The sequence below is a fragment of the Ctenocephalides felis genome, unplaced genomic scaffold (genome assembly GCF_003426905.1).
Source record: "Ctenocephalides felis isolate EL2017-DRISC unplaced genomic scaffold, ASM342690v1 CF-g0.4_SCAFFOLD_03571, whole genome shotgun sequence".
Lineage (NCBI taxonomy): Eukaryota > Metazoa > Arthropoda > Insecta > Siphonaptera > Pulicidae > Ctenocephalides > Ctenocephalides felis.
In genome coordinates, this window is record NW_020539725.1 from 3990809 (window position 1) to 4004310 (window position 13502).

General features: G+C 29.2%; 1 protein-coding gene across 1 annotated transcript in view; it reads right to left on the minus strand.

Moving 5' to 3' along the window:
- The window catches only part of LOC113385494, a 296450-nt gene that overhangs the window by 92284 nt on the left and 190664 nt on the right, over positions 1-13502 (minus strand). Inside the window, exon 2 of the mRNA XM_026623351.1 lies at positions 5194-5479. Within this exon, the coding sequence (XP_026479136.1) occupies positions 5194-5479 (286 nt within the window). The remainder of the gene's footprint in view (positions 1-5193; positions 5480-13502) is intronic.

Below are 13502 nucleotides of genomic sequence, written 5' to 3' on the forward strand. Positions count from 1 at the left end.
AAGAAGTTTGTTTTTTAGTATAAAGAACTAAAAGTAACCGCCCCGGTTTGGATCTAAAAAAAATATGGTCACCTTACTTTACCTCAAAATATCGTTTGTTCAAAGAAAAGTCAACTCTCATTTTGTGTATCTTAAGCCCTGTTAAAATCTCTATGTATTTTCAGCATAAAAACAGCGAATTTGCCTTTATAAATTAAGCTCGATTAATGTATGCATATACAAATATTATTATATTACATTTACAACGTTAAATTAATAACAAAACGCCTGCTATTAAGATTTCATAATCATGTATTTTAGCATTAAATTCTCTCGGTTTTTTTCATTATTTTGACCATCGTGTTTTTCAGTTAATCGAAAAAGTTCTTCGTATGCGCAAGCACAAATATATTATTTGTTTGATTTTCACAAAATCGATGAAACAGAGCATCAATAAAATTGACATAGTTACCAAAGATGAGCGACTTTTATCAAAACATATCATAATATCATACTAGACCTATATAATATAAATTCTCTGGATCTTATAATATCCGCAACCTTGTAATATATTTTGAAGTTCTGTAACAAGCATGGTGTCCATGAATCAATAGGGTAGAGCGGAGCTTAAAGGTCCGACGGATAAAAAGGCCGATACTGATATCTCAAAAACAAGTGAAGTTAAGATTTTTTTAACAACAATATTTGAAAGCAGAGGGATAAAATGTATATCACTTTGAATCTTACGACATTGCTATCGGATGATAAACGGCAATGTTTGAAAATCTATAACATAAGTATTTTATTTCGCTGTTATTATTTTTGGTAGTGAGCACTGTTGTTTAGTTGCGAGACCTTAATATAATTTTTAAGTATACATTATTTAATTGTTTTATAAGATATATTGTTAATTTTTGTTAGGTTCAACAGTTTTTTATAAAGGCTTACAGGTGGATGGAATAAAAAGGACCAACCAAACCAACTAAGCATAGGTATAAAGAATAACAAATAGTAAATATAAATTTTAGTTTAAAAAAGTAATTTTACAAGAAATGAATTAAATAAATAATTATTCCAACTCTGCTGATGAATATTTCTGACAAAATGCCAGGTTAAGGTTATGTGCAGTGTTATCTCTGTAAAATGTATACCCATGAAATTTTCATTTTGTATTGTTTGAATAATGTAGCAAGTCCCTTTAAAATTAAAAATAAAACATTGCACCTATTCGCCCCGTGGTCGTCCAATTTTACGCCCCCTATAGGGTAAAATTAACCAGATGACAAATTTTTGAAAAACGGCAAGAAACACATTTCTACAATAATGAATTAGCTGTAAAATAGTTGTTTGTTTGGTATGTTCTACTTGTTGTGATATAACCGGTTTAGTTTTCACAATATAATTGCTCCAAGTCAAATTGGACCATTGTGCCCCGTTCTACCCTATATAATAATTTATGATTGTATCATTTTCTATACTTGTTGTTTATTAGTTTGTCAAGTGAAAATCTCCAAAAAAGCCGATTGCTTTTTAAAAACCTTTCATACAAAAGACAATTTTTAACTTTAAACAATTTGTCAATATGTGATGTCATTTATGAGTGCAAATAATTTACGATTAGTATTTCAAATGTTTCTCACTCATTAAGGATAAATATTTATATTCGTATATATATGTTATGTAGCACGAATACGAATATATTTATAGAAACCCGTAGGTGTGATTCAATATATTGTAACTAATTTCTTCAATTCTCTTAGTTGATCAATGAAGATTTCCGTGATAGAAAAATCAAATCTTCAAAAAGTATATAATATAACCATTTTTCTAAGATTTTCGTCAATTGCAGATAATATCATCAGAACGCAGTTGATATCGATTGATAGTTTCAGAATTACCTAAACTCATGAATTTTGAGAAAACATATACCATATATATACTATAGTTTCCAAATATAAAAATTTGAAAATATTGAAATAATGATGTTAGAATCGAAACAACATAAGTTATTTTTTTGTTATTTAATGACTGTACTTCTGTATAAAACAAGTATATAAAACATGTGTTACTCATATTGCTTTCAAGTAATATCACAGTATACTTGGCGCCGCTTAACTTGGCAATAGAAAATACTCTTCATAAATCATATATAATTCTTTCCAATAGAAATAGCAAATATTATGCTTGGTAAAATTTCACATTTATGACTTCATTACTTCTCTATGGTTCCAATTATCTTATTTATATTATTAAAAACTACCTCTGTAATAGAATGTTTGGGTATATAACTCCTTCAATATACATATCTACGAAGGGGTACCTCAAAGCAGTATACTGGGTCCTATTATATTATATTTTAAACTATTAATGTTTTTTAAGGGTATAGTAATTTTCACATCAAACAGATCGGATAATACAATTGTTATGCGACTCACATAGCTCCAATTTGACTTTGAGCAATTATATTGTAAAAACCAAACCAATTATGTCACAGCAAATAACTCTTATCAAACAAACAACTATCTGACTGTGTTCAATGAAAATCTCAGCTAATTCATCATAGTAAAAATATTTTTTTTGCTGTTTATCAAATATTGGTCAACTACTCCTTTTTACTACATAGCCGAGGTGAAATGTGGCCTGCTCTCTGGTAGACAGGTCCAATTAGTTATTTTTAATTTTAGAGGTATTTCACGAAATAACTATAGAATGAAGAATAGCTACATTATTCAACCAATCTGCAATATAAATTTCATGGCCACAGTTTTTACAGGGATAACTCTGTGTACAACCTTGATTTGGTATTCCGTCAATAATATTCATCGGTAAAGTTGGAATAAATATTAATTTAATTGATTTCCTGTCAAATTGCTTTTTCAACTAAATTTATATTTTCAATTAATAATTTTTATTATTTATGCTTTTGCTAGGGTAAGGTTGGGTTGGTCCTTTTTACTCCATCCACATGTATGCTATTATAGATGTTAAATCAAAAACACAATTAACTGGCATATACTTAACAATTAAATTGAACTTGTAAACTAAACAACAGTTCTCACAACACAACTAAAAAAACTAACAAAAAAAGAAGATACTTTTGCTATAAATTTTCAAACTTGGCCGTTAATCTGGTGATAACAAAGTCGCGCCATTTAAGATGGTGGCCGATTAAATACTATTTTCCTCTACTTTGAAATAACGCTTCAAATAACCACATTTTACTTGTTTTTGAGATATTGGTGGTGGACATTTTACCCGTGGTCCTTTCTATATATAAATATCTATATATATATATATATATATATATATATATATATATATATATATATATATATATATATATATATATCTTAATATATTTATATATATATATATATATATATATATATATATATATATATATATATATAAATTTAGTGTCACAGGCCATGTCCACCATGAACGCCTAAAATACTGAACCGATTTAAAATTTGTTTTGCTCACCGTGTGCATATGGATCCCATTTAGGACATAGGGTATATTGAAAATCTCAATTAATAGCCGAAATTTTATATTATTTAAAAATAAAAAATATTTTGACATTTTACCATAGTTTGAGTTCTGTCCAGAGTCTACAACTCTAGACCAAAGACCATAAAGCAACGAATGCAACGAATGCTACGAACGATTCGATGCAGGAGTTAACGCATTACGATGCGTTTCTATGAGCTACGGTGACAGTTGGAGAAATATTATGTATTTTTATGTTGCCAATTGTGATTTGGTGTTGATGAATAAGCATACGGCAAAATATATTTGAGAGGTTAGGTTATTATATATCAAATGCTTATTGAAAGCGGAGTTTTAGCAGAGAATATTACTATTCATGGTATGTATATTAATATATTGAACATCGTTATATTATTACACGATACAAATCAAGCATTATAACAAAATTTATCATTTTCCTAACAGCAACTAAATCTAATAAATCATCATCTATCGATGATGAACGTAGTGTTAAACTTGCAGTTCATTGAGACTTATATTAATTGTATTGTACCATGTAAGTATTGAAATATTGACGAAGGCAACAAACCTGCTGTACATTAACATGAGCATTATTTGTTCGTCTTGATTTCGATTATTAACTCATTTAAAGATTGCAATTGGTGCAATGAATAAAGTATGCCAATATTCTCAGGCAGTGAACTTTAGAAATAAAACAGAAGGCATGTGCTGCAAGGAAGTTTTAAATGAGAAGTGGATCTTCTACATCGGATTACTACGATACCCTCAGATTGCACGAAATCACTCAAGAGGTTACAATTTCTGATACGATTTTCATTTGCGATGAATATCACCAAGGCTCAGGGACAAACAATGCCAGTTTTTGGATTTAATTTAGAATATCAATGTTTTTTGCACAGACTATTATATGTGGGATGCTCACGTGTGAGATCGCCAAAAAAATTACTTGTGTTGGCCAAAGAGGATTTGGTCAAAAATAAATTGCATCAATTAGTTTCAAACTAGATTTATAAAGGCATTTATTATTGAGTAATAATAATTGAATAGGAATATATGATCCAGCTATATGGAATGTTAGATGTTGAAATGTGTAAATAATTGAAATTTGAATAATGTATGTAATGTAATAAACTATTTATAATGTATATATTTTTTGTATATTGTGATATCTGTATTTGCAGATAATTGTATGTTTGCATAATGGTGTTTATCAAATATGTGTGTGTTTAAAGTAATATAGGTGGTGTTTTGATTAGTTAAAAGCAAATTTGCTTAGAATATTATATATTATAATTATTCGTAATTATGACGATAAATATCTAACAGTGTATTTTGATTTAATAAATATATATATATATATATATATATATATATATATATGATTTAAATATCGCTGGTTAAGAATTGAAAAATAAAGATACTAATAAAAGACCTTCGCAGCCAACTTGAATGGAATAGTAATGATTAATAGTATTAATTAATAAAAACCACTGTAAAGTAGCAAAATATTTTTGATGGCAAAACAACGTTTGCCGGGTCAGCTAGTATATATATATATATATATATATGTATATTAAATTTAAATAAAATTCTTATAGAACTAAACACTCTTTATGATATTTAAAACACATATCAACGTCAAATGCACAAAATAATATAAATCTAATTGTTACTAACAAAATATATTAATATTTTTTCACTTACTTGGACGGTACTGTCTGCTTCGTGGAAAAGGGCCCATAAGTAGCCCGAACCGATATAGGTTGTTGTGTCCTAAACACAGCAAACCTATCAATCGACAATGTCGTCTGACCGTCGCTCGATCCGTCACCGCCGCCCGACATCGATTCGCCCCGATCCGAATTCAGAGACGACGTCACTGATCCTGACGAATGGAGACGTTTGCGGGGTCCTGCAGGCGGTGGAGGCGATGGCTTCAGGAAGAAGCCGCCGTCTGGTGACTCGAAATGAACCTCCACACATGTCACAGCTGTAAAAAAGAAATTATTTCTTTTTAATATTTATTGCAGGTGTTGTGATAAATAACTTATTATGTAGCTTCATTATAGGTGCCAATCCAAACATTTGTCCCATCTCTTTGTGATCAATTTAATTATTACAATATCTGTAATAGTGATGACTTATTATTACTGCAGCAATGCCGGGCAAGGCATAAGAAAAATATTGCTATCTATATTTCCAGGTATAGATAGCAATATGTTTCCAAGTGAAAATAGCCCTTGCTTGGCATTGCTGCACCAATAAAATGTCAGCCCTATTAGATTAATTCTAATAACAAAAATCAAATATGGATGGATTAACCATTGGGTTACCATCTAAAAATACGAAGTAAGGAGAAGTTCCAGCCCAACAGCTCATAGGACGTAAGGTTCTGATTGCTGTTAAAAATATATAAAAAAAAAATATTTCCAGGTAAAAACCGATGTCAGTACTGTTCTAACGCGTTCTAACCACTTACAGACAAGAGAGCTCAAAAAAGAATATAAATTCAATTTTGCTTATCATTATATTTGGGTAATGGTGATATTCATTTATACTCCTTTTATCTATGCTGGAATGCATAAAACTAATTTAAGTAAGTAATCACATTCGAGAAATAAAAATGATCTACAATCAACAAAAAATAATCAACGATTAATAATAATTGTTTTAAATATTTATATAGTACTGTTAAATTTATATATTGCGACCATTTTATAGCACAAAAAACTTATGAATGTTTGCAAAAAACAAACAAAAGCCAATCAAGCCGAGTTTGAATGAAACATTTTTGAAGTAAAACTTCTTTAGGCGCGATATGGGTGTAAAAATTTCTTTAGGCTACACGGGTGTAAATCCGTACAAATGCAACGAAAACGCCAATGTGAAGTTGAACACTACGACGCCGTAAGCGCTGATGTCGCGAGTATCCACTCCCGTCATGTCATGCGTAAGTCGAGCGCTAAACCCTATATGAACTTGCATTAATTGAATCACGTTTTTTTACAAAAGAAGAGGTTGCTGTATTATGTCCTCATGGAATAAGACTTTTCTTAGAGAATAAATGTATCATGGAATATAATAAATTTATACTGAATCTCGTTGAAGACAAAATAATATCTATTGCCACGGATATTTGTGTAGGTTGCCATGCGACATATCAACAATCATACATTCGTCAACAGTTTCACAAAAATCGGTTATTGATACCGGGGGTTTGCCGTATGAAATAATTTTAGTTCTGAATAAATTTTACATAATAACAACTAATATTGATGTAAGTGATGGCTTAGCTAATGGTTGTGTAGGAAAATTAGTGTACATAGAACGTGGCGATAATGATGAACTTCTACGTTTATGGTTTGAATTTCCTGGTAAGATAGGTAACAAAATAAGAAGAAAGCTGCACATCATATTCAAACTCTTAATATCAGTAGGACAGCTGTGCCGATTCTCAGGAAATCTTCATCTATTCCAATGAATAGAAATAAAATCATATTTGTCAAAAGAAATCATTTTCCTTTAGTGTCTGCTTGTGCACTCACAATACACAAATCACAAGGTGGTACTTTTGATAAAATTGTATATGAATACAATAAAACACATAATCAGCAGCTTCTATATGTTGCATTATCACGAGTTACCAACATTAATGGATTGTTCATCATTTCTAAAACAACGACAAAAAAATTTATTATGGAAGAAAACGGCCAGCAGGATTAATGGACTTAAAAACTGAATTCCAAAGACTTTCAACTTGTAGATTAATAACACAAGAAGAAAAATTGAGTGAGATAATAAGTTTGAACGGCATTTCATTGCTTTCCTTTAACTGCCAAAGTTTACGAGCTCATTTGCCTGATCTGCAAGATAAAGTGCTACAACGTTGTACGTTTTTGTTATTTTCGGAAACTTGGATTAATAATGAAGAACGAATTAATATTCAGAACTATTACTGCGTTACTCAATACAAACGATCAAACTCAAGAGCAGGTGGTGTAGCTGTCTAATGTCTATCATTCATGTTCAGATACTCTTCATAATGCGACTCCTATGCAGTTTCTTGCGCCAAAAATATTACTGGATATTCCTAATGAAATTACATAAGTAGGTGATATTGCAGTTGTCCGCTGTATGAACACACAGAATCAAACATTGATTATAGTCGTCCTTTAAATTTCTCCCAATAAAAACATATCAAATATTATTGAATTGAACATCAGCAGTTACTTCATTTTTCTAATGAGGGTGCAAAACTTTTAAACACTAATCACAACGAGATACCATTAATTCTTGCTGGAGATTTCAATGTCAATTTTCGTTCAGAAGAATCTCAACCATTAATTGATTTTTTAAATAATAAATTTAATTTAACGATGAATAATTCTCCATTTGATTCAACCACAAGATATGGCTCGACTATTGATGCAGTTTTCTCCAGAAATGTACATAGTTTACAAAGCAAAATTTATGTCTCTCATTTTAGTTATCACAAACCTATTATATCATATATGAAATATGATAGCAATTAATCTATCGTTGTTGTTTCAAACTGTGTTATTGATGTTATGTGATTATTAATAAATGATTTTTAAAATTCAAATATGATGTTTTTTTATTTTTATCTTAATTGTCTACTCATACAATATTAAAAGTTTTACTTCAATCGCGTGTGATCCTTACGCGCACTCTTTTTTTTTTATATTATTTTCAATAGAAATCAGAATACATGACAATTCTATGAGCTATTTGTCTTATGTCATTCACTTGCACACATACACACACACACTTTCAAACACACATATAAATTAATCGGATAAAAATAATATTGTTAGAGAATCACTTCAATAAGTGAATGAAACATGAATGAAATCTTTATCTTATGTCATTTTTTTTTGACTCGTTTTATTTAGCAATCAGAAATACATAAAGATTCCTATGAGCTAAAATGACAATGTTTAAGAGCGATGCCTAAGAAGAGCTCCAATGAGATCTTCTCAGTTTAATAATTACTATAATAATATTATATTAGACCTAATCTAAGTCTAAGTCTAAAGGCCATTGTCGTTTCAATCTCCTTGTACCATAAGGTTTAGTAATTTCAACTATAGAAGGGTTCGAATGTGAGTCCAGTTTGCGTTTGTATTTTTCCTTGAATTCTTGGAAAGTTAAATGCACCGTTTTCATGTTGAGGTCGCTGTGAATGGTTTCCTTTGTTACGTACCAAGGAGAATTAAGAATTGTACGTGAAATTTTTGACTGAGTTCTCTGCATTATAGCTATATTAGATTTGTAAGCACATCCCCAGCGCTCAATTCCGTAGGTCCAGATTGGTTTGATGATTGATTTATATAGCAGCAACTTATTTTCAACAGTGAGCTTAGACTTTTTACGCAGAAGCCAATCAAATTCTTTCATTTGCTGCTTTTGTGTTTTTATGTGGCTTTTCCAAGTAAGTCTGCTATCTAAATGTAGACCAAGATATTTCACTATGTTCTGTTTCGGAATCTGGACGTTATTTAAATAAATTGGAGGACAAGTACTCTCTCTCAGGGTAACTGTGATATGAGCTGATTTGGTTTCATTTATGCAAATCTTCCATTTGGCAAGCCACATTTGTAGTTTATTGATATGTTCTTGCGTTTGTCGGGAAGCTTGATCAGCACTGTGATTATTACTTAGTATGGCAATATCGCCAGCGAATGTAGCAAGTGTCAGATTTTCAAGTAATGGGAGGTCCGTTGTGTATAAAACATATAAGAAGGGTCCAAAAATACTACCTTGTGGAACTCCTGACATTATTTTGTGGAAAACAGATGTAACTTGATTTACTTTTACTTGAAAAATCCTATCTTGTAGGTATGATTTAAAAATCCCATAATACCTGGATGGAAGGTATGTTTTTATTTTATATAAAAGTCCTGGGTGCCAAATAATATTGTTAGAGAATCAATTCAATAAGTGAATGAAACATGAACGAAATCTGGATCTTATCTCATATTTATAAGAATCATATAAAATACCGCACATATAAATATATTTCAATATATTTATATTGTATATTTATGAAAATGTTAATAAAATCCGAATTTGAAATTTTAAAAATCAAATATTCTTTTTAAAATTCTGATATTTTTTCAAAATTCTGATATTTTTTTTGTTGTGGATGAAATATTGTAACCGAACATACAACCAAACATACGAATCAAATTAAAACGTAAAAATATATAAAAAGTTTCAATTTCGATTGGTTTGCGATTACCATGGCTTATCCTACGGTGAGTTAAAAAATGTATATAGCAATATAATGTATAAATAAAGAAATGTATTTTTTTTCCAAGTTTCAAATAATATTAAGATAATTACCTATAAAAATTATTTAATAGTTTAAATAATGGCTTTGCAAACTGTTATATGCGGAATTGAGTTTCAACACAAAATCTAGATCTACAAAACTATAAATATATATAAACTTATCATAACTAAAACAAATAAAAGTTTTTGAAGAAAAAAAAATGAATTTCGAAATCCCCACATCCAGACGCCGTTTGCTTATATGACCTCATTTTTCGAAATTGTTTCTTCTTTAAATCCATCAAAACAAATCGAGTTTTGCATATGTGAAATTATCATTTTTGGCCTTATTTTTATTTTTTTGAATTTTTCCTTCTTTTTTAAAAACAAATGAGCCTGCCAAAACAAATCGATTTGAAAAAACAATAAAACTAAACCTGACAATAATTTAAACAATATTTCACAGTTTGATATATGTAATTGAATTAATACAATTTATATTACAATTATTTTAACATCACTACTTCTATTTAGAATTTATGGATTAAATTCGACAAAATATTATTAACTTCCCGTAGGGTAAGTTATTGTAATGGGCCGAAAATCGGAATTGAAAATTTTTACATTTCTCGACGTTTTGAAGGTTTCTGAACGTTTTGGCATACCTCAGAAAAAATGGATGTGTGTGTGTGTGTGTGTGTGTGTGTGTATGTATGTATGGATACAAATTTTCGTCCACGTTTTCGGGCGTACGGATCAACCGATTTGAATGGTTTAAAAAACATTCGATTCCTATTAATAAGGAGAAGAGCTGATTAGTTTTTGGCAAAGATAGGTCCAGCAGTTACGGAGATAAGGAGCAAAGAGTGCAGAAAATAGAAATCGAGTTTTTGAGAGAACGGAACATCCAATTTGAATGATCTAAAAAACATTCCATTAGTAATGATTGGGAGAAAGGGTTATTAGTTTTTCGCAAAGGCAGGCCCAGCCATTTCGGAGATACAGAGCTAAATGTACAAAAAATGGCAATTTTTGAGAGAACTAAGCGTCCGATTCAATTGATTCAAAGAACTTTCTGCTTGTCTTAACAAAATAATTGATTTTGGAAAAAAAAATTTGTACCATTTTTTTTTTTTTTTTTTTTTTTTTTTAAATTTTTTGTATATCGAAAATAATCCAGATTTTATTTTTAATTCTGACTATAGTTCTAATATACTTTAAACAAATAATTTCAACTCTGCAATTCAGTTTATATAATTATTATAAATATTAGACATTAATACAATATTTATAATAATCTATTTGAAAACATTCAATATTCCTCAAACGTTTCGTTACGGTACGGGAAGTTCCAGCAATTTGCCTTAAGGCACGATGCCACCCACCCCACTAGTTTTAATCATTTTTTTAACAGTACAGAAATAATTTTATTTGTTATTATTTAAACTCGATTATAAGTTATGAAATAACTGCACATGTTTCTGATTGTTATTATTCGGTTATCTTCCCAATATGAAACTTTTACAATAATTGATTCGAAATTAAGTTAAAAATATTTTGATAATTGCAAAAAGATAAAGCATTTCTGTTTATATAAAATCAAGTAATCAGATGTATAATATATTTGTATAAAGATAATCACGTGCAGAAACATTTTTGATATAATACACTATGATAAGAGCAAGAGCAATTTCATTAAAAATATGATGATTATTCAGTTGTAGTATTCAGGTCAAATAGAAACATATTTCCTTGCACAACCAAAATAATAAAGCTACGAAATGAACTGAAATGCAAGCATGCGCCAGAGACAAAAAGAATATGCAGTAATGACAAAAAAGAATTGTCCTCAAAATCAGTATTAGTTTTCTGAAAATATATATATAAAAAGTATTTTTAAAATATTAATTATTGTATTTAGATGCGGCGCCATTAATAAAATGTCATAAATGAGATGTGATTTTTATTTTGAAACTACCTTTGACTTTCTTGAGTTCTTAGCATGTGGCAAGAGTCCCTATGTAAGAATTATATTTTTCATTCATGTAACGAGTCTTCAATCATTGGTATAAAAAATGTTTTATACTAGTTGTTATTGATATATATTTTATATGATATTACATGAATATAAATTTATTACATTTATATTCGATTTTTTTATAGATACCATGGTCCTAAGGAACACACTTACGGCGTTAACGGCAAGTAGTTTAATTTTAAAAATTCATCAAAGTTTGAAAAAATATTATAGTCAAAATTTGCGTCAAAAGTCAAACATTAACAATTCATTAAAATGTGGAATAATAAACTACAATCTTAGGACATATAAGCACGAGGATGTGCAATATAATTAATATAATTACATTATAAATAAATAATGTAATAATAATGTAAGATAATAATCATTACAGATTATTTAAAATGTGTTTTAGAAAATTCAATTGGAAATTGTAATGTTAAAGTTGAAGATTTTATCTAAATCTCAATTTTAGTTTTTGAATTTTTTTTATAACCTAATTTATAAAAATTTAATGGGCCGAAAATCGAAATTGAAAATTTTTACATTTCTCGACGTTTCGAAGGTTTCTGAACATTTTGGCATACCTCAGAAAAAAAGGATGTGTGTTTATGTGTGTGCGTGTGTATGTATGTGTGTGTGAGTGTGTGTATGCAAAGGCAGGTCCAGCGGTTTCGGAGATACAGAGCTAAATGTGCAACAAATGGCAGTTTTTGAGAGAACTAAGCGTCCGATTTGAATGATTCCAAAAACTTTCTGCTTGTTTTTACAAAATAATTGATTTTTGAAAAAAAAATGTTTGTTTCAAAAATTTTTTTTTCCGAAAAAAATTTTTTTTGTATATCGAAAATAATTCAGATTTTTATTTTAATTCTGTTCTAATATATTTTAAACAAATAATTTCAACTTTCCAATTTAGTTTATATTCTATTTTAAAACATTTAATATTCCTCAATCATTTCGTTACGGTATGGGAAGTTCCAGTAATTTGCCTTAAGGCACGATGCCATACCCCACTAGTTTCACTATAAACCATAAACTATAATTTGCTTTAAATATTTTCATTATTTTACTGTCAAAATACAACACTACAAAATTCATGCAATATTCGCGCCCTGGCAACCTGACATCGGGCAGTAGCGATGCCCATTTTCACTTGAAAATAAAGATCAAAAATATGTTTCCAAATAAATAAGCACATTTCGCGCACTGAGGCGTGAAAAGGCCATGGAAAATTCCTACACTATTCTTTCTTGAATCCAGTTAGAGTACCACTACCAGCTATTAATATATAATTGATAGCGTAAATTTATTCAAGTTGAGCCGAATATATTAATAACCGAATTTATTATTTAAATAAATTAATATACTTGTTAATTATTAAATGTGTTTGATATTAAATATATTAATATTTATTTCCGTTCAATGTGTAGTGTATAATATAAAACAATGTATATAAAGCTATATCGTAAAGTTTTTAACTTTTTCGATGTTTTAAGCAACAATGAATGCTTATGAAGTAAATAGAATTGAGGTTAAGTTACTTATAATACTTATAATTAGTAAGTTCGTACAAATTGAATACTTCCCGATCAACTGAGCGTAAATACTATTTGCAGAAATAGTCACATTCTTGCTTCTGAGATTCCTTCACCTTAGAGTAAAATTTATATTTCAAATCTGATCATTAAAATGTTTTAAG